Below are 26,994 nucleotides of genomic sequence, written 5' to 3' on the forward strand. Positions count from 1 at the left end.
ATTGAACGCAAACTTTGTTTACTCTCTTGTAGACAAACAATTTAATAAGTTGCATACGAGATGTATATTTTATAGGTAATACTTATTTTTATTAATAATTGTATAAAAAAAATATATTTTTTCTATCCAAGGGCATGAGCATGTACATCTGACTAACGTGTATATATGAGTTAAATGGTGATGCAAATACAATCGAATTAAAGTAACATGTTGTTTGTACATACTATGAATTTATACTAATAAACAACAATCATGAAAAAATATATGGAATGTATTTTGTGCCCGTTTGTGTGCGTATTTTGTACTAATATGCACAAAATATCTTAAATCAGTCCAGCGGTTCTCATTTTGCGATTCGTTGCTTATATAATATGCAAATTATGTGTGCACGAATATGTTGTAGAGGGTGATACTATAATCATCATAGAGGGGTGAAACGGTCTGCTTCATTCTAATCGATTCATAATTCTCAAGACATACATAACAAAATCGGAATTGCATTGATAGTTATGAAATTAATATGCAAATTAGCTTCTTAATTCGCTCTAGGCATTTCCCAAAAATACTTGTGTGCCAAATCCTTTCAAACTACTCCAAAATGTTAATTAACATATGCAAATGTGACGATTAGAACAAATGATCGTGGCTTTAAAAAGAATCTTGTTTTTTGCTGACCCTTGGTGGGTGTATTAAATTTGGTTGTAGTCCATAAATCAGTTCTCAAGTTTAACTGAAATTCAGTATGTGTAATTTGGTTAAAATTCATCAGGCAATTTGGCTAAAACCTAGAAAATCAATATGCAAATTCGCTACTTATTATGCATTGATTGTTCGAAATGGTACCTGTATGTGTTCGAAATATGGGCAAATTCATTCAAATTTTGCTGGAAATTAATAACTAGATGAGCTACTTATTATTCACAGATATCCCCGAAGAATGTTTAGGGTGGGAGCAGATAAAGCAAGGGGGATTGGTAAGAAATGTATTTAACATTACCCAGAGTATTAACTTATCTCCCATTTGTAGGAACTCAAACTGTTTGATTGATTTGAAGAGAACAAATATTTTAGTCCATAACAAGATTAATTTACATTGATGTATCTAGTGACCAATGATATAACGTGCAATACCTTTGGAATAGTATATCAATCTAACAAATATATTCATTTGTTAAACAAAAGATAATATTCATTGCCAACGAAACAATTTTTACCGACATTAGCCTGCGATTCATCCAAACCGTAATGTTGTTGTTGTTATCCGAGCGTCGGTGTAATTCTACAAGCCCGCACTCAAGCACCTAAAAATAATGCTACGTCATAAGATTCTCGCACTGGCATTGATTATAAGTATTCGTCCGATTTCTTTAATATCATGTAGTTTATTGTTATGTTTTTGTTTTGTTTTTGATTTTTTTACAAAATTTAGTCAAAAAAAAAACTTAAAATGCCTTTTTACATTGGCTCTATTTCCAGCATAACTCGACAATTACATACTCGGGTATCTGATGAAACAAAATCCTATAGAGTGGCATGCTGCATTGCTTCACTACTTGGAGGCTATATGTTCTGTGTGACATCCCATTTTCTACTATATGGCATACTTACAGTAAATCGTTATATTTATAGGACAATACTACACCAGCTTTATCGAAATCACAGGACCTTGTCAACTTACGACGAAGCCCTTTAGTTTAGATCTAGGACTTTTTAGTATTGGTGAGTTGACTAGCCCCTGTAATCGAAACGAATAGTTCTAATCAAGGTATATACATAATATCAAACCTATCGGGTGAGCTGCTTTGAAGAATAAGTTGAAAAATTAAAATAAATACAATTCATGTACTGGTGAAATTCGAATGCCCGAATTAAACGTTTGTTTGTTAGTTACTTGGGACAACGATTTCATTGTTTGGTAGCTAATTATGATAGTGTGAACTGATAATGTCGCCATGGCATCACCACGATCACTTCTTGTGTGCTGGCACAATACGTTTGGCTGAATCACGTGTCGTTTCATGTATCTTATGCGATTGCAACAAAATAAAAATCGTACGTTCCAAAGTTACATGGTTACGAGTGAATTTACAGTTGATAGGCGTTTGAAGTACCTCTCGACAACTCGGACAGAGAATCGGTTGCCAGGAAACCTGTTGTCACGATGTGGAAAGGAATTAATCTGGATTAGTTAAGATGCACCTTTTAGATTTCTTGTTCTGGAGATATAATTGGATGTTGTCTGTTCTATAGAAATATGTCAATGTGACCAGTACAGGTTATTGTACTATTCGTACACACACACTCCCCGAATAAATTATACAAATGTTACACATGTTCTAAAGATAGTGGCATAATGTAGCATAGTACAGAACGTGTAGTGTAGTGTAGTGTAGTGTAGTGTAGTGTAGTGTAGTGTAGTGTAGTGTAGTGTAGTGTAGTGCAGTGTAGTGCAGTGCAGTGCAGTGCAGTGCATTTTGAAGAGGTGCAATATTAATATTTTAGTTTAGGGATGGGAAACTATTTTTTTAAATTTGCCGACATGTATGCTTATTTTCGTCATCAAATTGGCCACGATAACCTGTATAGCAAAGAATGACAAAGAAAAGAAGAACTTCCGCTTATTTTTGTTAGATGGAATAGTAGCTCATAATAAAGTTTTCTGCCAGCAAGGGGTATTTGCACGTCTTTTTTACAATATTATTTACAATCATGGTGGTTCCGGTGTAACTCCGATTGGGCGACAATTGAGGTCATACATCGAGACATGTTGCGCTATGTGGTAGACACACGTGCCAAAGTGTATGTTTTTAATATTATTATGGGATATATGGAAATATTTTTTGATATGATATTTGAGTTAATATTCGACACTTCGTAATGTCATGTAAAAAAATACGAACAGCAAAGAAATTTACTTTTTGAAAACGCAGCAAAAATAATTAATAATGTCAGTGTTTTGACGGAAACACATTTTCCGCAATCATGAGTTCAGATATAACATTTCCTAATACCGTGTTAGCAAAGTACATAGAGAAATGTTGATGTATAAGACAGCAACTTCTAGACCGAGCACAATAAACCCAGGCTATATAAAATTAAGAAAAAAATAAAATTAATCTATATAACCCTCCTTGTTATGTCAAAATTCTCATTATGCCATTTTCTCCTGAAATACTTAAAGCGGGGGAGTAGTCGCCTGCGCATGCGTCAGGTGGCCATAGCGTGTCATTGTTTACAATTAAGCGTCTACCCACGAGCCTTTGCGTTTTTAGCGTGTGTTGTTATCATCGCTTGGGACACGTGGCTTGGGACTCAATTCCCGCGCGTGCGCAGGTGACGACCCTCCCGCTTTAATCTGTAACCTTAATTTCTTATTTTTGCAGCTTTATAGTACCTAGTCGTATTGTATTTTGTATGTCCTAGTTTTTTTTAAAGACCATACTGCTGTACCTTTCTGTGTCAGTGCTGTGTCAATACAATAGTATAGTATTATATTATATTATATTATATTATATTATATTATATTATATTATATTATATTATATTATATTATATTATATTATATTATATTATATTATATTATATTATTGATATGTAATTGGCGGCAAAATAACTTGTAAACAAACAGCGCCCCCATTGGTATTAAACTCGCACACTGCACAATAATACTATTACAATACACATGTCGGTGCTCCTATTCAAGGCATTGTCACGTTTTGTCTCCGTTGACCTCAGCGTAAACGTTGAAAGCAATGAAGTCGGTATCCTCGACGCCCAGTCAACAACTCAGTTGTGGCTACGGGTTCGGTTGATCAGCGTAGGTTGCGGGAACGGCGACAGACATATCGACCTTAATTTCCCCGGATTAAAACGAATTCGGACTTTAACCAGCGTGAACATACAGTCTCCGACCGTGCAATTGATTTAGCCATGGCCAAGGTAACTCTTATTTATTTTTATATTAATATTTGGCATGCTTATACACGTGTTGGCATCTGACAACCTCGATAGATACTAAACAACAAACTAAACACGTACAAGTTAACGTTGTAATATTATTAAAGGTGCCGTTGTAGCTTGTTTTCTGCCGCATCGAAAATGTTAATTTTAGTTTTCCGATGGTCCTGTGTAGTATTAATAACAAGAACATAGCAGTAAAATTATGCGTTATTGGTCCGTTAAACGCCATTCATTTGCAGTAATTATGCGTTTTAATTAATCTGTACGTTTTTCCTCTCTGGTTATATAATTACCGTACAAATGAGTTAATTACTTCGATCATATCCAAATCATCGAATCCCCATCTAAGAGGTAAACCGATTTCAGTTTTGACCCACGAAACACATGCACTCAAAGTTGAACGTGTCAAAATAACCCAATAATGGCCGTGATAAACTTTGCACTTCATTTACCTTAATAAGGCTGCAGGGGTGGAACAATATTTACGGTGTGTGGCTTTGTATTTCTACTGTTGTACACTTGTTTTTGTCTCGGGGTGAAGTCCTCATTTACCGGTACAATCACATCATACACAAACATTGTGAAAGGCTGCTGCCAACACCTTCAGAAAACAGTGGCATTGTCACCTTACGATCCGCAGGGAGTGGGTTGGGTTGCATATAAAGAGTAGGAGGGGCAGTGAAAAATCTATGCCCTGGGATGTTTGGCTCAGTTGCCATAACTACCCTTGTTATTATTTTTTTTTTATTGCTACTGTTGTATTTTATTTTGATTTATAATTTGTGCATAGTGTTATACGTTGGAACAGAAATTATTATTTGTTTTATTGCCATGGCAACTACTTCTATGTTTTCATACATAAAAGAATGGCAGGTAATAACAGTAATGTTAAAAGACTACAGTATTCTGATTATAAAACTAATGTGTTTCCATTTACGAATTGGGTAAACATTGTTGTTACCCTGGTAACAATACAATCAATTTGTGACATGCTGAAAAAGTGTTGTGATTAATAGTCAGCGTGCGTGAGATGAACATTGACGAGTTATTAACGATAGCTGGTGACTTCTTGAAATGAGTGTTTACATATTTTAATGGGAGAAAGATAATTGGTTACGATTTATCCATTTAATATCCTGCTTAACGAAGCTGGAGAACTGTTCTTTTTTTTGTATGTGTGTACACGTGCATCTGCAAATAAAAAATTACTAGAGTGTGTCGTGATCTTCAGAGTTTTCTAAGTATGGTATTGTAAAAGTACTTTGTTTTCACTTGGAATTTTTTTTTATTATTTTCATGAATCGGTGACAATAAAATAAAATCCAGTGAAAATATCCTTTTTTCTAAAGTTTATATTTAACTCATCAAAAATCAGTGAATATACACTTTGTACAAAACAGCTGAAATTTCTTTTCAGTAAAAATTAATTACAGCTAAATTAAAGTATTTTATAGTAGTTCGATGATTCTCTAATTCATCCAAGAAGAAATATCCAAAGTTTAGTGTACAGGAATACTTCATAAAATACCCAAAATAATAATATTTGTTCAAGGTGCTCAGCATGTCTTATGGCTGTATTTTAATTTTGAGAAACAATTTTATTTTCAACAGGTGCATTCAACACAAGTTCAATCTGGATTTATTAATTCCTTGATGTGTCAGTCATTTTCAAATTATTTTGTATTTTTCTCTGCATACATCATAATAAGCAGTTCGTAGTAGATTAATTAAGTTATGCATTATTAAATTTAATTAATTGAAAATCCTCTTAATAACATTGAATTATCTTTTGATCAAAACTATCATAGTAGATTTCAAAAATGTGATTCGTAACAGAATAATGTGACAATATATATTTGTATTAATACTTAATTATTAATATCTATTATTACACATCTGTCACCGTAATGCCATAATTTACATCGTGTCGTAATTTTGCGGTATTTTATGGGGTATTTTCATCCTACCATATAAGAAAATGCAAATTCCAAATATGGAATGATTACACGCATAAGCGTCCTGTAATAATAAAAACAAACATGGCTGCCAACGAGTTTTGAACGGACTCCACACAAAGAAGTTCGCTGATTTTGTTCTAAATATTTTGGATTTCAACATTCCCATGATGTATCCTTGGAAGGAAAAGATGTATAATAATAAGGTTATTACTCAGACAGTATGTCGTCACATCGACCTCCGCTGCGCGCCGGCCGATACTTCCGCTGTACTGTCTTCGTCCATACTTTGAGGTATCCTCGAAATAACCTCATATTATGTTCTCTACAGAAAATATTAAATTAAAGATGGCTGACCATTGGCATTTTTGTTATGTTCTCCACAGAAATTATTAAATTTAAAATGGATAACCAGTGGCCATTTTTGTTATGTTCTCCACAGAAAATATTAAATTTAAGATAGCTGACCAGTGACCATTTTTGTTATGTTCTCCACAGAAATTATTAAATTTAAAATGGATGACCAGTGGCCATTTTTGTTATGTTACATACGTAAAATATTAAATTAAAGATGGCTGACCAGTGAGCATATTTGTTATGTTCTCCACAGAAATTATTAAATTTAAAATGGATGACAAGTGCCCATTTTTGTTATGTTCTCCACAGATTGTTAAATTTAAGATGGCAGATCAGTGGCCATGTTTAAATACATTTTGGCAAGGAATGCTGAAATATTACATAATGAGACTACAATTCTGTTGAAATTGTGATTTTTGGAGACTACACACTGATTGTTTCAATACTGTCAATATTTGCTATATCCAATACATACCTGTACAAATACTGATCGGGGGGGGGGGGGTATGCAATTGCAGTGTTGATGGGAGTAATCTCATTAGTACATATTCTTAATATGTAAGAAAGAAATTTAGTGTTAACAATTTCTGAACAATTAGTTTTCCACAATTAATTGTCATTTTGTAATTGTGATGTTTTTTTGAAAACTGATTTTTTTATTATTATTTAATTTTTCTTCATAATTGTATCAACAAATTTTGAAAAAAGGTGTCAGATGATTCAGACATTTTTAACTGTTAAACAAGATGACTACAAACATTGATAATTGTTTTCTGAGTTAAGGCAAATATTTTGTTGTCAAACAATAGTTTTAATTTAGTAATCACCATGAAAGATGCAACAAAGTTCTACCTTCTGACAATGTTTTTATTCTCATTTTTCCCATATTTTCTTCTCATCACTCAAAATCCTTCAGCTCATCCTCTGTTTTCAAATGTGAAACCACATATCATTAAGAGGAATTGTTGAATGTCCTAATTTTTATCAGTTGTTTTTTCTCTTACAATTAGACCCCAATCTACATGAAACAACCTGTTGGACACCAAACTCCACTTTTGTCATTATTCACAAAATAAGTCATCATAATTTTTTTCCATATTTTTTTTATTTTGACCAATTTCTGCAGGCAATGAAAAATTGTGTCTATCTGGACCAAAATTAATGAATAAATTATAGAGAAATGCATAAACTAACAAGTGAAATGATAGCATTCAAAAAGTTTAAAAGGTTAACATTCATAAATTTGGTGATAACTTTTTGACTGTTTTTGAAAACAATGCATTGGAATGCACTATGCATTATTTCGTATCTCAAGAATTCACACATGATTGAATTTAGTATTTAATACTACTTTTGCCACCTTGATTGCAGCAGCAGCTTTCTCTCTTTTGGTGATATTAATTATTACAGACAGCTTACAATTCTTCTTTCGACATTAATGTAACAATTCTTGAATTTTTATACAGTATAAAATGTCTGCAACTTTTTAGTATGTTTGCAAGTACTGATTGAATTTGACTGGTGTCTTTGTTCTTAAACAATTTTCACGCATTAAGTGAATCTATTCTGTGCTTTCCCTTTATAACGGCGTTCATACAGTACAAGAACAAAGCAAATAGCCAAAAGGTTTTGACCGTGAAAGGTGTGAAATATACAAAATGGTGACCTTAATCTGCTTTCTGCATCTCAGTTAAAAGCTGTATAAACAAGTACAGATGTAGTTGCCATGTTGAATGGATTAAATGTATAGGGATTCTGATTCAAATTGGTCATTGTTAGTTAAACATATTGGTTTTTCACCGGTTAGTGAACTTCTAATGAGCTAAGACCGGAACAGACATAAATCGGATGTAAACCGCAACAGTATTGCACTGCTGAGATATGCTTTTTTTTAAATCTTAATGTGATAAGTTATCCTGACGAATAAAGTTGTACATTTGTAGTATGTATATTCGAGTCGACTGCGTTTTTCTGGGAAATATATTATTTCATTCATTTATGTATACTAATCTGATTCATGCACGGCCGGCCGTTATGCCGCTGCATCTGCTTAATTCACAGCTGATATGTCAGTATAAAAAGGACAAATATTGAAAACTCTATCAAACAATGCAAAACAAGTGAAAATATGCAAATAATGTCGTAAAAACACGCCAAACCATTCTTGGATACGTGAATATATGTACCGGTATAATGTAATTACGTGACATGGCACATGGTATCCGAGTGTGAAATTTGTCAATGCCCCCCTTGATCTTATCAAATCTTGTCCACATATCCCCTCAAATTGACATGTTTTATATACATACAGTAGCTGAAAATAAAAGGTAATTAAATTGAATTTTAATTTCTTTCAGAGTGAAAAACACATTGTGCGTGTTTTCTTCAGTTCACCATTTGGTGGTATGGAGATCGAAAGAGAGGAATTAACCAAGAAATATTGGCCCCGATTGTCTAGCATGTGCAGTAGAGCAGGATTTGAGTTTGTACCTGTAGATTTGAGATGGGGAATCACTTCTGAAATGTCATCTAATGCAAGTACTATTGAAGTATGTTTGAAAGAACTCGACAGATCTGACATGATTATCGGATTCTTTGGACAGGTAATGTACAAAATGTGAAAATGACCGTTAATAATTGGATTTCCCAGTTTACTTAAGTTTAATGATGCGATTTGATTTGACTTATATTTCTAATGTTCTTTTCAACAGAGATACGGTTGGCATGGTGACAATGAACTACTTCAGAAGAGTTTTGATGTTGCCATCACCAAATATCCCTGGTTGAATGAATACCGTGATAAATCAGTTACTGAGTTAGAATTCTTACATGGACATCTCAACAATCCGGGGGACAGGGCTGCATGTTTTTACTTCAGAGACAAGGTAACGTGAAAGATGTGAAGTTTTTTTTTTTATGTGTTAGACATAATGTTATAATTTATACAGTTGTGTTTTAAATGTGTGTTTGCTGACAAAAATTCCAGTAAAGTTTGTTCTGAAAAAAAAAATACAAGAAAAGAATTAAAAACAAAATCAAACCAATGCATTAAATAAATAACAAACAAATAAACACAAATTGAAACAGAAAGCCCAACTGTTTAGCTCCTGAAAAATGGGTAGGAGGATGGAATGAGACGGTTGAAATGGGGAATCACGAAAACTGCAAAACAATAGTTGAGGCAATGATAAATAAGTAAATGAAACTGAACAATGGCAAGAAGATCAACATTAAATAATTAAAAATGTTGAAAAACGATGTAATGTTAATCAATTTTTATCTGGTCAGGCATATGATGATGAAATGTTGGCAAAATATGAATCAGAGAACAACGAAGAAGAATCAAGAAAATATCAATCTATAACAGACGGTGAAGATGCTGCTCAGTGTCTGACAGAATTAAAAAAGAAAGTCAAAGACACTGAAGATAAGGTGAAGTAATATTAACCACTTAAATTTTGCCAGAGCAATAATTTTTAAATTTTTTTTTTTTTTATATATTTTTTGTGCCAGGCGACAGTTCCGGTTGTCTCTCCTGACTTTTTTTTGTATGTGCAAGTGCTAGTGACGACACCTAGTGCATTTTGCCACAGAAGTCATATTTATGTTTGGGACTACATGACGGCTGTGTGGCCATCTCTCTGTCAAATGGCAATTTGTAATGCGCTATCCTGGCGTTAACCAGGCTCGGTTGAACACAAGCACCTGCGGACCTTAACCAAGGTTCCCCAAAGTCGCATTCATTAGTGAATGAATCTCGGCCAGTGAAATTGGCCTTCCCATTGAGTCTGTGGCACACTCACCCAGGGTAGGGGTCGACCCTTTTGATGTTCAGCCTAATCATGAGTCTGATGTAGTAGTAAAAATTTCACTCCTTCCAGAAGAAAAAAAAGAATCACAGGGACATTATAGTACAACTTATAATCGACCTCTGTCATTTATGTGAGCGTATGAGCTACTAATTACTGTAAAATGACTAATTTTCACTGGGTTTAAATTTCACTGATTTACCATTTCAGGCATATTCAGTGGGTTTTAAATTCACGGTTTTGTTATTTAGATAATGTGTTCCATGCTCAATTTTACATATTCACTGGGTCTTAATTTAGCGCATTTTCCACTCAGCGAAATAAGCTAAATTAAAACCCAGTGAATAATTAACCCTTTACAGTATTAATAGAAAAAAAAAAATTCACACACACATGTGACTTGTTTATGACTATCGACACTAGCCATCATAGTAATCTCATTTTATCATAAAAACAAAAACATTAAAAAACATAATATCATGATTAAATTTCAAATTTCATTCAGTGTATTCATTAAGAAAATTAGATCCGTTTTTTAAAATGACTGCTCTGTACTGTACTATAATGGCCAACTGACAGCCATATTCTTCTAATTTTAACATTTGCGTATATACGCATGTTAATTGTTCTAATTTTAATTGTTTATTTTGTTGACAGTGTTTACAGTTTGTAGAGGAATATCCCAACCCTGAAGCAGGCGCAGAATTGATGTTTGAGGCAATTAAGAATCATTTACAAACAATTCTCAAACCTTTGAAGAAACTTACAGAGCGTGAAGAGAAACTGTCGTTGCAGAATGCGTATTATGCGAGCCATCTCGGTGTCGGTGCCAATCAGGAATACATCGGTGGTGAGACATACTTGAAAGAAGTGGATAGACATGTTATGAAAGATGACGAAAATTTCGCTGATAAACCGTTGTTAATTGTTGGTGATTCAGGTAAGCTGTTTTGGTTACATTGCGTGGATGACAATTCTACAAAACAGAAACAATTATTTACCTCATCAATTTTGAACACAATATTATTACTAGTGTTTTGTAGTTATCTCGATAAACTTGATGTACTTGTATTGAAATCTGTGACTTCAATACACCAATGCAAACAAGGGATGCAGCTTCAATTAGAGGATCTACACATATGAGGAATAATGAATTTTGGATTTTCAATTGTTGTTCAAAAAGAATGGGTGCAACTTTTAATACGGTATAAACCTACTGATAATCAGATATATCTAATTTTATTAAAACATCTCGCCACATGTGGCTTTTTAGTACGATAAATTAACCTGCGAAACACATTTTTAATTGTAAATGCATGTTTTTTTATTCAAGGTTAAAAAAACAAAACAATCTGCAGTCTAATTAGTTTTTCAGCTTCAATCGTCAAGGGCAAGTCTCCCATATTTACGCTATGTTTTTTTTTTTCAATTCCAGGTGTTGGCAAAACAACTTTACTGTCTAATTGGTTGCATCGACATCAACAAACCCATCCGGATGACATCATTGCATACCATTTTGTTGGATGTGCTCCAAAGACAACAAGTAAGTTATACCTAGAAATATTCAAAAAACTATAATTTTAAAACTTTTTGACTGGTGACATTTTTCCTAAAAATCAATCATTCATACAGTTGAGAAAGATAATCCACAGAATGATTTTTTCATCCAGTTTTACTTTAATTGTGTTTTTTAAGAATCATTCTTGATCCAGTTTAGCTGTAACAAAAGTTAAATCTTTAGTTCATGAATTTAAAAAAAAAATCTCCTTGTCATTTTTTTAAAATTTTCTCTTGAAAAATTTGACTAGCGAATTTTTTTTTTTTTTTTGGGGGGGGGGGTCTGGTTTGTTTGGCCTGAATTTAATTAAAAAATATAATAGAAAGATAGATAAGAATATTATGCCAAAAATTGCAAGGTTTTTTTTTTTGGTCTGTACTAATGAAAATGTCTGTTGGTCCAAATTTAATAAAAAATAATAAAAAAATACATAAAAATATGCCAATAATTTAGCAAGATAAACTAGGGTAGTTAAAAGGTTAATAGCTCATCACAATATCTGGTATTTGTTCTTCAATTTGTCTTTGCTGAAAATATAACAAAACATAACAAAGTTTCGTGCATTGCCATGATATGCATGCCATGAATCGATGCCATGAGAGAAGACCTGCAAAAATCATCTTATAAAAACAAACTGTTGTTCTCTATAGGTGAAACAGACGTACTTTCCCGGATAGTGGAAGACCTGAAATATGGGTATAAAAAGAAACACAATGAGAAATATGAAGATGAAAAAAATGAAAATGTCAAATCAGAGAAACCGAAAACTGTGTTGGATTATTACAGAGAACTTCAAGAAGTTTTATCGTTGATAAACGAGAATGGATACCACGCTGTGATTATTATAGATGGTGTCAATAAAATGGATGACATCGGAAAAACTAAAAAGGTGAGAATTACTGATATATTTTTTATAAGAATATGTTTTGAATTTCCGTTGTTATGTTTAATATTGATATATACTCTTCAATCGTAATTATTTATGCATGCGTCCAATTCTGATTACTGTATTTGCTTCATTATTTGCACATGCACTATGAGTAAATTACAGAAGTGTTTCTATAATCAAATTTAAAAACTAATATTATAATGATTAGGAATAAATGAATAAATAGAATAAATGCAATTTTTGGTTTATTTGTGCTTCTGTTGGAGATGTGCTTCTAATAGAGCAAATACGGTACTGTGATTTTAATTTAACTACATGTAAAAAAAATTAGTTATTTGACAATCAGAATCGCTTCTGCTTATAATGCCATAATAATGCTTATCGTATTTCATAATTTTAGGAGCTTTACTGGTTACCTAAAGATATACCTAAAGGAGTCAGTCTACTCATTTCATGTTTAAAGGATGACATTTCAAAAACAGATGAGTTTAACGAACGACAGTTTGATATTTTATCAGTGGAGAAGTTAAACACCGAACAGAAGGAACAAATGATGCAGGTAAACAACAACAGTTTTTTTACGAGAACTGTGTTAAAATTATCATGAAGTAGCGTTTCCTCAGTGGTGCTGCATGTTGTTTCAAGTCGAAGATATTTTGAAAAATATGTTGCATGTGATTTTTCAGTTTAATCAGTTGCAAATAATTCCTTTTTCTAAGGATGTTTGATACACCATTAGGCATTTAATTTTATATTTATATTTCATTCTCAGGCGATCTTATCATTACGTGGAAAAGAGTTATCATCGGAACAGAAACTGAGACTTATGAATAAAGAAGAGACGGAAAATCCACTCTATCTCAAGATTCTTCTACAGGTTCAAACTTTATATGTACATTATGGTGGAGCACACCCTCAAGTGGTGTTAAAGATGGATTACTTTGTTTTTTCCAGCTCCTGCAAGCAAATGTTTTTGGCGCATCATTCTTTTTGCAAGTCATGCTGTTTTTTCATATAATAACAAATTCTTTTTATATTATTATTCAGGAATTAGTTAATTTTGGTGATTTCTTTAAACTAGATGACCATATTGACTACATTTTACAAGCTAATAGGTAAGATATTGGAAACATTGGCAGTATCATAACATAACATAACATGATAATATTTTTCTTAGTCATTTTTGTTAATAATTAACTCGGATTGTCTTTGATTGATTGTTTGTTAATTCTTTTCTCTGATCGCCTTTTGTTTGTAAATCATTTTGCCCTGATAGTCTTTTGATTGTTTGTTAATCCTTTTCTCTGTAGTACCACAGAACTCTTCATGAAAATTTTAGAAAGACTTGAAAAAGATTTCAACTCAGTTGACAGCGAAGACAATGTTGTTGCCAAGGTAACTTACCATTCACTAGAAATTTCATTTTCACTTCCCAAGTTGATCACCAAGCTGTGAATGATATATGCTTTTACAATTAAACTGTATTGTCAAGGTATCATACAGCTTGATAAAAAGTTTTGACAAAAAATATTTAAGATAAAAATTCCTAATGTCAGTGACAAAGATATTTCACCCTGATATACATGTACGTCTATTTCAATTATTATAAGGGTAAGAACAGCAAGACACTTTACTTCAAAAAATTAAGAAAAAGAATTCATCTGATTGTGCGAAAAGTATTCCTCCTTTCTCTAAAATGACCTTATCTATGCTTTCAGGTGATGAGTTGTATTCTTGTATCACGTTACGGATTATCCGATCAAGAAATCAAATCAATAATCAACTTACCGGATCAGCTGTGGTCATCAATTTATTTTGCGCTGGAAGATTTTCTTATTGATAGAGAAGGCATCTATGGGTAAGTCTGTTGTGATTTAATATTTGAAATATGTGATATGTACACGGTAGAATGCAAATGGGAAGATTTGACTGGCAAGGCGGCGCCTCCCTCCAGATGGAAATTAGAACAACCAAGGTCACTGCATGAGCTAATACAAATTAGCAACCGTTTGATTTTATAAATGAATGAATGAATGAATGAATGAATGAATGAATGAATGAATGAATGAATGAATGAATGAAATTTATTTCACCAAAAAATGTTTTAAAACAACTTTAAATGTAGAAATTGTACAGGTAGTAAATATATATAAATAAATAATGAATTCTACTTATTAAGTTTACATTTACAATGTATATGGCTTTGTTCACTTCAGTTAATACTGTAAAATACTTTATTTTTAGCTGGAATTAATTTTCACTGAAAATACATTTGGGTGTATTGTATAGAATATATTTTCTCTGATTTTTGATGAGTTGAATTTAAAATATAGAAGCTATATAAGCTGACTTTTATTCTCACTGAATCATGGAAAATAGTGAAAATTAATTCCAAGGCAAAATAATGTATTTTACAGTATTTACGTTTATGTAGGCTAAGTCTTGCATGACTTAAAGTCATTTTAGATATGCAAACCCGAATTAGGAAAATTAATAATTACTACCAGGTTCAGAACATTTATGATGGATTGTCAAGGTCACAAAAATCTAAAGAATGAACACGTGTATCTCCAATTCATTTGTTCTAACATCTTCTTACATTATATATACTTCATTGTGTTGAAATGATTTTATTTGGTGTTGCAGGTTTGCATATGACGAGTTATCTAGTGCTGTCAAAGAGCGATATTGTCATGGTAACGATAATATTGATATGGTGGCTGCATTTTTTGAGAATAAACTGAAGGTAATCAGAATTGTTTAAAAAAAATCACAGTCAATTCTCTACACCTGCCAATCACAATTTGTCACCAGATGAGGGAGAATTTCAAATTCCTCAACCTTTTCACCATCAGCTCCCTCTTTTCATCACAAATTCACAAAATAATCTCATTTATAGTTTGCACTTTCTTTCAGAAGATTGGGACAAAAATAGCCACACTTTTGAGTAAAAATTGAAAACTGGATCAAACTTTGACTGTTGGCCCCCAAATTTGATTTCATTTCCAGAAATATTGAAGAATATAAGAAAAAATTGCACAAAAATTTGGAAGAGAAAGTCTGGTGGTGAAAAGCATCAGGGGAAAAAAGGTTAAGGTCATTGTTTCAATTTTTTTTTTAGTAATTAAAAAAAGAAAAGAAATAATATTAAGTATCAAAAATCAAAATAAAAGCAGAATTTTTATAATGTTTACAAATTTTAGGAATTTGTTAATGTTAATTGCATCAGAATTTTTGCTTATCTTTCTCGACCATCTTGAATTTTCAAGGAGAATGTTCCGGCGAAGCACTCCACTATCACCTTGAAGTATTTCATTAGGACTATGTGTATGTGACAATGCCCTCACAGTTTAGAATCAGTTTACCAACAGCCAATCATATTGCTTCTTTCTTCAACGTGCTTGACCAAAATCTTCGAGGCGGAGCTAAGTCACAAGACGCTCCACGTTGCTATTTAAGACGCGCACCACCACCATGTATTTCTATGGGCTCAGAGAGAGCTGCTGTGAAACACCGAATGAAAAGCCGGCGAAAATAATTAAAATCGAGAAAACGGCACAAACTTAACTTTGAAGAAATCCTAAACAACAAAATTTTAAAATGTTGCATATGTAGGGGTAATCTTGTTCATGGGGGTGTCAACGACCATCCCAAAATACCGTTTTCTGAGAATTTATTGGCCTTTGTTTTCACCATGATGGTTGCCGGGCGGTGAAAATGCCCGACCCGGGAATAAATTTTGCTGCGCACAGTGGAAGCTGTGTTGGCTTGGATGTCAAGGCAATACAACGACGATATCCATACATCATGCAACTCACTGATATTCAGACTAAAGCTATTCAAACTATACTTAGTGCCGTGTTTGATGTGTTCGTTTTTAGTCGCACTGGAAATAGTCAATCTTTATGTTATTATGCTTTACTGGCCTTGCGATCATCGAGCGTGGTAAGAGTGTTGTCACCACTGTTGAGTATTATAGAAGAGTAGGTGTTATAGCTCATGATGTCACTGCAACATATATCGGCAGAAATGAAGCCGACACCTTAGAAATGCAAAGCTCCAGGCGCTTTCTTGCAGTCATTGTAACAAAGCTTTCTATTGGTTGGCAAACTTTCTATCGCGCAACCATGTGACATACACAGTTATGAATAGAATTACCGCACAGTGTTGTAGAGGAAGGAATGTCTGAACAGAACAACACCGTGCAGGCGGACGATCTTCTGGGCCTACAGTTCAAGATTATTAGTAACAGAATGAACAGAATTAATCCAATTTTTAATTACAGGAACTTGGTCCTGATCACAGAGTCAATATCCCTAGTAGGATTATTAATGAGTTGCCATGGTTACTTGAAAAGTTTGGTGACCAAGAGAGACTTCAAAATTGTCTTCTTCACTTAGCCATCTTTCTGACGTTGTTTCGGTAAGAATCACTTTCATTATATTCATGACAAGTAATTAATAAAACAAAAGTTTAATATTATTGAACAATAGAGGGCGCCCTTAATTTGTGTGGATTACTGTACATTAAATTATTAACCGCAGTTTGTATTACAATGTTGTGACTTTAAAAATTATTTCTGATTGAAGTTTGTAATTGGTACATTTATAAATTTAAACTGAGATTTCCACACACAAAATTAAAATTTCAAACTTTGAAAACACGATGATTAATAATTCATGATTTATTACTTTTAATTGGGGTTAAATCACCACCAAATTATCTTGGAATTATCTATTCTTCAAATGACTTAATTGCCAGCAAGATAAATCACGGTTTACATTACTGAATACATGTATGAGTGGATGTATGGAGGATTTAGCACTTCTTTGCCATGAACGTCTCAATCCAGAAACACAATACATTACATACATGTAGTATGGACATTTGTAGAACAGTTATAAATAAAAGTACATTAATTTGAACGATACTTGCGGTAGATAATTTTCAGTTTCTATTTTTTTTCAGAAATGGATCTAAATATGATTTATTTGGTTACTGGAATTCAACTGAACTGTCAGGAGAAGAGATATCCTCACTTTATATGAAATCTATTGATCAGCAACTTGTGAATATGTATTTAGAACAACTTGAATCATCAGAGACACCAGATCATCCCCCAGCAAAGGAGGTAATTATTGGAAGATTAGGCTGAATTAACACTATCATTGTTTTATGCCAAAATGGTGGTGTAACATTTGTTTACTTATTTTTGATATTTTTTGATCAAATGTACATAAATAGCAAATAGCTCTTGATCAAAATATTCCAAAAAAAATAATGCAGATTTATTTTGTCAACTTTCGGTGGAAATAATCTGCAAACGAAAGTGTTCCACTCTAAATAAAAGTGGCATGTGAGAGACATGTGGGGAAACCTGTCAGAGGCATGTGGGAGACATGTGAGAGACATGTGGGGAAACCTGTCAGAGGCATGTGGGAGACATGTGAGAGGCGTGTGAGAGACATGTGGGGAAACCTGTCAGAGGCTTGTGGGAGACATGTGGGAAAACCTGTCAGAGGCATGTGAGAGACATGTGGGGAAACCTGTCAGAGGCATGTGGGAGACATATGAGAGGCATGTTAGAAACATGTGGGGAAACCTGTCAGAGGCATGTGAGAGACATGTGAGGCATGTGAGAGACATGTGGGGAAACCTGTCAGAGGCATGTGGGAGACATGTGAGAGGCATGTGAGAGACATGCGGGGAAACCTGTCAGAGGCATGTGGGAGACATGTGAAAGGCATGTGGGGAAACCTGTCAGAGGCATGTGGGAGACATGTGAAAGGCATGTGGGGAAACCTGTCAGAGGCATGTGAGAGGCATGTGAGAGACATGTGGGGAAACGTGTCAGAGGCATGTGGGAGACATGAGTGACAAGATAGAAAAATGCCTTTGAAATAAATTAAAGGTAGGTATATCTTGATATCATGAATGTGAATTCATAGGGGAGCAATTAAGGTACATGTAGGAGTAATACAAGATATTGTACATCAGAGAGGTGAAAGCATAAGAGGAAGGAGATGAGACTAAAATTAGAAGACGGAGTTGGGAATTTGGAGGGGGGGTGAGTTGAGATTTAGGGGTGGATGAGATAAGATTAGAATCTATAAGGAGCATAATGGCATTAGAGTGGGTGTGAGTGTAGTTGGGTTTTCAACAAATGAATAAAAATTACCTGATATGAGTGGAGTGACATTTAACTATTTTTAATTCCAAAATTCTCCACTTGTATTTGCAGTTATTATCAGTAGCTATTGAGATAGCTTCCTTCCTGTATGATGCTGGACATTTTGTAAACGCTGAACCTTTGTTGCTGAGAGCTCGGAGAATGCATGTAAGTTGATATCGCCAGCTGAATTATGTAGATTATATGCGCATCTAAAAAAATTGACTTTAATCATTCTTAATATGTTTGATTAATTCTTGGTTTTTCCAGGGTTTTTCATTTTCAGAGGATGAGATAGAAGCCAATAAAGATGCATGTGATAAGTATTGTGAAATTATTGGTAACCTTGCCAACCTTTATGTTGATTTGGAACGATTTGAAGAGGGAGAAAAACTGCACAAGGAAAATCTGGAAATGAGAAAGAAGTAAGTTCAAAAAAAAAAATGTACAACCTGACAAAATCTGTTTTCAAATCTGATGTAGGTGGGGGCTATTTAGGTGCCATTGATTTTAGTCGTGGTGAGCATCAGCTAACTACATCTAACCGAATACATCTATGAAAGTCAATTTCGAGCTGCTTTCCGAGGTGATTTGTAAACTTTCTGACTAAAAACTTTGCATTCTGTAACACAAATTCTTATTGGTTGCTGGTCCTGCAAGATCTAAAAACCTGACTTTCAGAAATAAGTATTTAACACCGTATTCAATGACAGCGTAATTCTTGTCCATTCACAGCTGGCCTGATAGTTCCACTGAGGCTATGACGATGAATGGTCTAGGAGTACTGTATCTAAACCAGAAAAAATTTGAAGAGGTAAGAATATGCAAATAATGGTTTCCATATCCTGTTTCCCACAATGCAATTTTCATAATGATGGATGATTTTAGGAGGAGTTAAACAAGTTTATGAATTTTTTTAGGCTGAAGAATATTTTCAGAAGTCTCTGGAGATGCACCAGGCTAACTTGCCAGAAAACCATTCTCTCATAGCAAGCACTTTAAATAATATTGGGTGTGTTCGAATAAATATGGGCAAATATGAAGAAGCCAAACCAGTAATGGAACAAAGTATAAAGGTATGTGTCAAATACCGTTCACTGATATGCACACATCTAAGCTCTAACGTCTTGAACATTTACAACTACTTTATCCCAAAACAAAACAAATATTTTTGTTTCACCCCAATTGGAGGAAAATAAATGAATAACTATTGGTAAATGGGACATTATCTTAGTTTTAATTGTTTTTTGTGTTTAATTTTTTAAATATAAAATTATACAAATACAGGAACTAAAGATATTATTGTGATGACAAAATGTTAGTTAGTGTTAGTGTATACCTACAAAAGTTAAAGCATACCTAGACTTGCTGACAAGTCTTATTTTGTTTGAAAATAAAAAAAAAATGATGAAAATGGCTAAAATTTTCAAAAACAAATTCCTGTATAACTTGAGTGATCCAACATCCTGCTGAATACAACACCATGTTGGTAGAGGACACTTCTAAGGGACACATCTAAAGTCTTTTATTTTTCGATAAGTGCCCCGACGTTCGCTTTTACTAAATTGTTTCACAATCTAATTTTAAAAGTATAAAGAAAGAGAAAAAAACAACTAGATGCAAGTGTATGACATACCATCATTTTGCACTATTGACTGGATGAGCTACATGTACCTCTACCATACCTTATTAGGAAATGAGAATTCCAAATATGAAATGATTTAACATTACAAGAAAATTAGTTCATTACAAGAAAATTAGTTCATTACAAGAAAATTAGACTATTATCGTTATATACTAATGAGGTTATTATGAGGATACCAAAAAGTATGCACAAAGACAGTATTGACTGATGCTCAGCAGAGGTTGATGAGATGGTGTACTGTCTGAGTGCATACTTTGCGGTATTCTCTTAATAACCTTATTATTATACATCTTTTCCTCCCAAGGATATATGATGGAATGCCAAAATCCAAAAAGTTTGGAACAGAATCAGCAAACTTCTTTGTGTGGAGTCCGGTCAACCCCAGGGGGCTGCAATGTTTGCTTTTATTATTAGAGGATGCTCACACTTGTAATTGCTCCATATTTGGAGTTCGCATTTCCTAATATGGTAGGGATGCTGTAACTTATGACTTATAACTTGTATCATATAATATATTATTATCTCATATTTTATTTTTATTTTTTGTATAGATATATGAGATGTGTAATTTTGGTGAGTTGCCACCTGACCTTGCCGGGTGTCTCAATAATTTGGCACTGTGCTATAGAAATCTTGGCCAACTAGACGAAGCAGATTTACTGTATAAAAAGTAAGTACATTGTATCACAGAATATTAACCATATTTACTCTATCAGTAGCACATAAAAACAACAATTGCATTGACTGTAAAAACTAATGTATTAACTTAAAATAATACTTATTTTCTGTAATTTACATAATTGTATGCACCACTAATAGATCAAATATGGTAGTCCAAAATAAAGAATATGTTTGACTTACGGTAGAAACAGGAAAATGAAGTTAAAAAATTTGTCATTCAGACAATTTCTGAAAATTTGAAAGTTACTTTGCATCAAACTATAGCAACATCTGAACGCTTAGATATATGCAAAAATGCTCGTGCATATGCTATATACCAATGTGTATTTGAGGGATTACATAATATCAAATTTTGTATGTATACTTCCGTATTTGCCTATATCTAAGCTTTCAGAAGATGTATAAGTTGTTATTGTAGCATGCTTAGTAACTTTGAGGAATAACAGAATCACAGATAAATTTTTAACTCTTTTTCCTTTTTCGCTACCTTCATGGTTCAGTCAATTTCTAAAAAATATGTAATTATAACAAATATATATAAAAAATAAATATACTTCTGTAGTGAACTACATCATATGTATGCCTCATCTGTACTTATATATATATATTATATTTGTTCACTTTCGTCACAGGTCATATGACATGACAGTGAATGCGGTAGGTGAGAAGCATACTGACGTAGCTGAGAAACTCATAAACTGGGGAGTATTTGACGTATCCAGAGGTAGCTTTGATGAGGCATTACAAAAATATAATCAAGCACTAGAAATATACAAGGTAATACTAGTACATTGAATGTGTAATTAATTTGAGTGTGTATGCACAAATAATGAGAATTTAAATTTCACATTAAAATATATTCTGTTCGGACATTTGCAAATTTTTCTGTATTTTTCTATAATTTCTGCATTACTTTTGAACCAAATACTAATAATTTTCCAATCAGCTATTAATCTTGATCACGTTTTTTGAAAAAATGAAAAAAAAATAATTTATGAATAATAAGTTAATTTTTTTTTTAATATACACTAATTGCTGAATGGCGCTCAGGATAATTTGTTCATAAGTACTCAGTTTCACAAAAATCACTGATAAAAAATTTCACAGTTTTCTGCAACTACTGAAAAATAACCGCTTTTGAAATTAAAGCATTTGTCGCGTATTAAAGAAATAGATATTGTTATATGTTATGCAGGATACATTTGGTGAAGAACACGTTCAATGTCTGAAAGCATTAGAGAATATTGCTGGTGCTTACGTTCATCAAGAAAAATATGAAGAAGCTCATCCATACTTCAAGAAAGCCAGTAAGTACGAACAAAAAAAGGAGCAGGGAAAAAAAGCTCATGCTCAAGTTCAAGATCCACCAGTAGATGATTATTGTTACGATTTTTTAATGTAATGTTACCTATTAACTATGTACCCATGACAACAGTAGATAAAGTTCAAATCTTACCAAGATGGAACACTGTTTTTTACCTCATTCCCACTTGCATTTATAGTATGATTATGAATATAATTTATAATCTGTGTTAATGCTCAATTATGACATGCATTGACCAAGCTGACATCCCCCTTTCATATTTTGACACCTCCCATGCCACATTGTACTTCATGCAATATTTGCTCACATTTCGTCCTTCAGTCGGATTTACATTAATTAACACCAGACTGTTCATTCGCTTATCCGTGCTCGCATCCTCTTCAAGCATCAGTTCATTTTGCCGCACCGTACGATACACATCGTCTCAGCAGAATTCCTTGCTAAAGCATTTCAGCCAGTCATTTTGTCACAAATACCAGTTTTTCTTCACAACATCCAGTTCCAACATGCCTCGAGGACGCGGAAGATCTAACACCAGCCGTGGCGGTCGCAAGTCTCAACGAAATCGTCGTACTCCAGCTCGCTTCCAAAATGTTGCGACTATAGACGTAACTGACTCACCTCCGCAAGAATCGTCAGCACACAATGGAGATCCCACTGTACTACAGTCCACGAACTTCCCCAGCGATGTCATCACAGTTAGCAGAAGCGAACTCGCAGATCTCGTTCGTAGCCTACAACAGCAAGGAAACTGTCAAACGCAGCCGAATAATATTTCGCAACCGCCGGCTGCTCCACAACTGTCGGCAAGCCTCGTGTCATCACGCGACCCAAGCCAAACAACGCCATCAAGTTCGACGCCAACTGACTCTCTCACAAATAACAGCCTTCTGATTACCTTGCCAATAGCTAGTCAACATAATGCGATCGTACACAATAATACCGCTCATCAAGACAATTCGATGTTTCAACAACTTCCAGCTACTACAAGCCAAGCATCGCTAGCTCACGCTAATCCTAGTCAACAAAGTTTTGCTACCGGGGGTCATTTCAACGCAACCAACATGGCCGCTCCCATACAACGTTTCGCCGGTGAGGGCATTCTCACTTCCGCTTCCGGTATCAACACTGCGACACAGGCGATGCCGATGATGAACAATGCCAGCATTGCAGTTCCTCCTATCATCCCACCTGCAGACTTGTTTTTACCATACGTCGACCAGCAAATACTCAATCAACTAGCAAACCGGGGTAAGTTTGTTGATTTGTCCGATTTACACCCTGACTCAAGAAAACCAAATGCCACCCAGATCTCAAACACCCGAGTGGCTTTGGACTCTGATGATCCCTCAGTCGCTGTTCTCTCAAAACATGCAAAAAAGAATGAAATTCGCGATTTAGCAAACTGGCTGGAATGTTGGTCAACATTTGCTGCCTATAGGGCACATTATTTTCCCCATGAGGCTGTACATTTATTCAATTACCAGCGTCACATCGCCAGCCGAGCTCTTGAGTTCAAGCCAGAAGCATGGGTCACCTATGACAAAGAATTCCGTCTAGATTACTCACGTTACCCTGGCCTACGGAACTGGAGTTTGCCTAACAACCAACTTGACTACAAATTCTGTCAACAAAAACTCCATCTGCTCATTCCAACATGTCCTGACTGTCATCAGAAAGGTCATACCAAACAGGAATGCCAACGAAGCAGGAATCCTTATACATGGGTGAACGAATCTGCTGACAATTATAACAATACAGTGTGCCGTAATTTCAATCAAGATCGCTGCGAAACTCCATGCCGGTATAATCGTCTCCACATTTGTTCGTCTTGCCACTCTGCAGGCCACACTGCCATTAGCCACCGCGATATCGAGACGAAAAACCAGCTTTTTCGTGGCTACACACCACGACCCTTTCACGCCAATGATCATGCCAGCTCACGTGGTCGAAAATATGCACCCAAGCACACCTCTTAAGCTCGATTCCTTTGCGCAAGAACTGCACGATCACCCGGACAAATCATTCGTAGCAGCCATTTTATTTGACATTTCTCATGGGGCTAACCTTGGATTTCGCGGCAAGCACTACCCAAGATCTACACGCAACGCCAAGTCCGCTCGCATCAACCCCTCTATCATCACAGAATCAATCCAAAAAGAACTCAAACTTGGTCACACTATCGGACCATTTAAGCATCCTCCCCTCAAAAACTTTGTTTGTAATTCTCTTGGCCTACGGCCTAAGAAAAGTGGGGGTTTTCGCATTATCATGGATCTCTCCCAACCTACACTTGACAGCGTCAATGACAATATCTCAAAAGAAGATCATTCATTGGTCTACTCACGCATCGATGATGCTGTAGCCTTCATTCACAAGCATGGCCATGGCTCCTTACTCGCAAAAATCGATGTTAAACACGCATTTCGCTTATGCCCAGTTCGGAAGGAAGACTGGCACCTGCTCGGGTTTTTTTTGGGAAGGATGCTATTTCTTCGACCGTGTGCTGCCATTTGGGCTTCGCTCAGCACCATACCTCTTCAACCGCATTGCTGATGCCATTCACTGGATCGTTAGTCATCGCGCAAGGAATACGGATTTTCTACACTACCTAGACGATTTCCTGACAGTTGGACCGGCAAACACTAACGCCTGCCAGCACAATATGGATGTTATGCTGCAAAGTTGTCACCACTTGGGGGTACCCATTGCTACAGAAAAGGTTGAGGGTCCCTGCTCTGTCATCACCTTTCTAGGGGTGGAGCTTGACACTGTCAACATGGTTATTAGACTACCTAAGGACAAGCTTGCGGATCTACTTGTCAAGCTGCCAAGCTGGTTGACTCGCCATACATGCTCGAAACGTGAATTGCTCTCCCTCATTGGATGCCTCAGTTTCGCATGTAAGTGCATACCAGCCGGCCGCATCTTCCTGAGGCGCATGATTGATATCAGCATGACAGCCACCAGTCTTTCTCAAGTCATAACACTCACTGACGAATTCTGGCACGACGTTCAATGGTGGTGTGACTTCTTGCCATCTTGGAACGGCACAGCATCCCTCCTCAACCCAAACTGGATACCGTCCCCAGAATTCGAACTGTTTACAGACGCCTCAGCAACACTTGGCTACGGGGCATTCTACAAGGGTCATTGGTTCGCAAACACCTGGCCTACATTCATTACAAATGACCCTTTATACTCTATTGCCTGGAAGGAACTTCTACCAATTCTACTATCTTCCTTAATTTGGGGCCACTTGTGGTATGGTCTTCGAATACGGTTTCACTGCGATAACATATCAGTTGTCCAAATATGGAAAAAAGGCTCCTCATCATGTCCACGGATCATGCAACTTGTCCGACTGCTGTTCTTCACTGCAGCATCTAATAACTTTCACGTCATGATCTCACATATCTCAGGGTTTAATAACGATATCGCTGACTCTCTCTCTCGCCAACAGATATTGCGGTTTCAACGACTGGCACCTCAGGCAGACATGGTCCCAACCAAAACTCCGGACCTGTGCACCCTCTTAACGGCTCCGATGTGCGACCTAGTCCCGTCAACCTCACACAACAAGCCTGCCACTACATCAACCTGAGCATTGCACCAGGTACACGACGGACATATCATGCGGGACAAACTCGCTATCTTCTCTTCTGTCGCATGTATGGAATGAATCCTTATCCACTAACGCAACGCTCAACGATTCTGTTTATGACACATCTCGCAACATCGTCACTTATCTATGGCACGCTAAAAGTTTACCTCGCAGCTATCATCCGTGCACACATCGAAGCTGGCTTCACCTCATCAATACGCGACGACCTCCTGCTTCACTTCACTATGCAAGGCATTAAAAGACATCACGGCGTGCCAAATCGTGTAAAACTCCCAATCACCATTGCACTAATGCGAATGCTTAAGAACACCGTCGCAAACCATCCCACTATTTGCGACCATGACAAAGCTATGTTGTGGTCTGCCTTTACACTGGCGTTCTTCGGCTTCTTGAGAGTCAGCGAATTTGTCGCACCCACGTCAATGACCTTCGATCCACAACGCACTTTACTGACGGCAGACATCACGTGCAACACAGACCTCGTCATTGCGCTCAAGGCGTCTAAGACAGACCCATTCCGCCGGGGATGTAACATCATCATCGCACCCTCACAGTCATCGGTCTGCGCCGTGCAGGCATACCAGGCGTACAAAGCACTACATAGTTCCGTCGCTCACCTACCCGCATTCCAGTTCGCCAACAGTAATTTCCTCACGCGGCAAGCTGTTAGCAACCACATTCGAGACCTTCTCACTCGCGCATCTGTACCAGATGTTAACCGTTACACTACTCACAGTTTTCGCAGTGGTGCAGCCACGACAGCTGCCGACGCAAATCTCCCGGACTGGTTGATCAAGGCACTGGGCAGGTGGCGCAGCGACGCCTACCAGACGTACATTCGCACACCCCCCAGCATCATCCGCTCAGTTCCGGGTCACTTGTCACTTACTCTTCCTTAACTGTAATTTCGACATTTGTCTTGAGATTTCATTTCGTTTTCGTTACATGTATTTGCAGTGTATTTAGTTTAATGTTTCATCGGTCTAACCATGCTTTGTTTTATCCTATCGCGATAGACTTTG

At 35.6% G+C, this 26,994-nt stretch overlaps 2 protein-coding genes across 2 annotated transcripts in view; both read left to right on the top strand.

Annotated features, from left to right (window-relative positions):
* Positions 1 to 3,749: 3,749 nt before the first annotated feature.
* LOC100374574 (uncharacterized) overlaps positions 3,750 to 26,994 on the top strand; it is a 29,301-nt gene continuing 6,056 nt past the window's right edge. Inside the window, exons 1-22 of the mRNA XM_006816298.3 lie at positions 3,750 to 3,939; positions 8,630 to 8,875; positions 8,984 to 9,157; positions 9,561 to 9,704; positions 10,739 to 11,021; positions 11,517 to 11,624; positions 12,290 to 12,528; positions 12,929 to 13,087; positions 13,301 to 13,405; positions 13,576 to 13,643; positions 13,839 to 13,923; positions 14,247 to 14,386; positions 15,175 to 15,274; positions 16,814 to 16,950; positions 17,497 to 17,659; positions 18,770 to 18,865; positions 18,968 to 19,122; positions 19,433 to 19,511; positions 19,618 to 19,773; positions 20,894 to 21,012; positions 21,656 to 21,800; positions 22,219 to 22,330. Of these exons, the coding sequence (XP_006816361.2) occupies positions 3,931 to 3,939; positions 8,630 to 8,875; positions 8,984 to 9,157; positions 9,561 to 9,704; positions 10,739 to 11,021; positions 11,517 to 11,624; positions 12,290 to 12,528; positions 12,929 to 13,087; positions 13,301 to 13,405; positions 13,576 to 13,643; positions 13,839 to 13,923; positions 14,247 to 14,386; positions 15,175 to 15,274; positions 16,814 to 16,950; positions 17,497 to 17,659; positions 18,770 to 18,865; positions 18,968 to 19,122; positions 19,433 to 19,511; positions 19,618 to 19,773; positions 20,894 to 21,012; positions 21,656 to 21,800; positions 22,219 to 22,330 (3,022 nt within the window). The 5' untranslated portion in view covers positions 3,750 to 3,930. The remainder of the gene's footprint in view (positions 3,940 to 8,629; positions 8,876 to 8,983; positions 9,158 to 9,560; positions 9,705 to 10,738; positions 11,022 to 11,516; positions 11,625 to 12,289; positions 12,529 to 12,928; positions 13,088 to 13,300; positions 13,406 to 13,575; positions 13,644 to 13,838; positions 13,924 to 14,246; positions 14,387 to 15,174; positions 15,275 to 16,813; positions 16,951 to 17,496; positions 17,660 to 18,769; positions 18,866 to 18,967; positions 19,123 to 19,432; positions 19,512 to 19,617; positions 19,774 to 20,893; positions 21,013 to 21,655; positions 21,801 to 22,218; positions 22,331 to 26,994) is intronic.
* On the top strand, positions 24,669 to 25,951 carry LOC146739465 (uncharacterized). The gene has a single exon (XM_085502618.1). The coding sequence runs from the start codon at positions 24,728 to 24,730 to the stop codon at positions 25,949 to 25,951; it is 1,224 nt and encodes a 407-aa protein (XP_085358744.1). The 5' UTR covers positions 24,669 to 24,727.

Source organism: Saccoglossus kowalevskii, chromosome 8 (assembly GCF_978046115.1).
Source record: "Saccoglossus kowalevskii chromosome 8, keSacKowa6.1, whole genome shotgun sequence".
NCBI classification, from domain to species: domain Eukaryota; kingdom Metazoa; phylum Hemichordata; class Enteropneusta; family Harrimaniidae; genus Saccoglossus; species Saccoglossus kowalevskii.

Coding starts and splice junctions, on each gene's coding strand:
- LOC146739465 (XM_085502618.1), top strand. CDS start 24,728: ATGGCCATGGCTCCTTACTCGCAAAAATCGATGTTAAACACGCATTTC.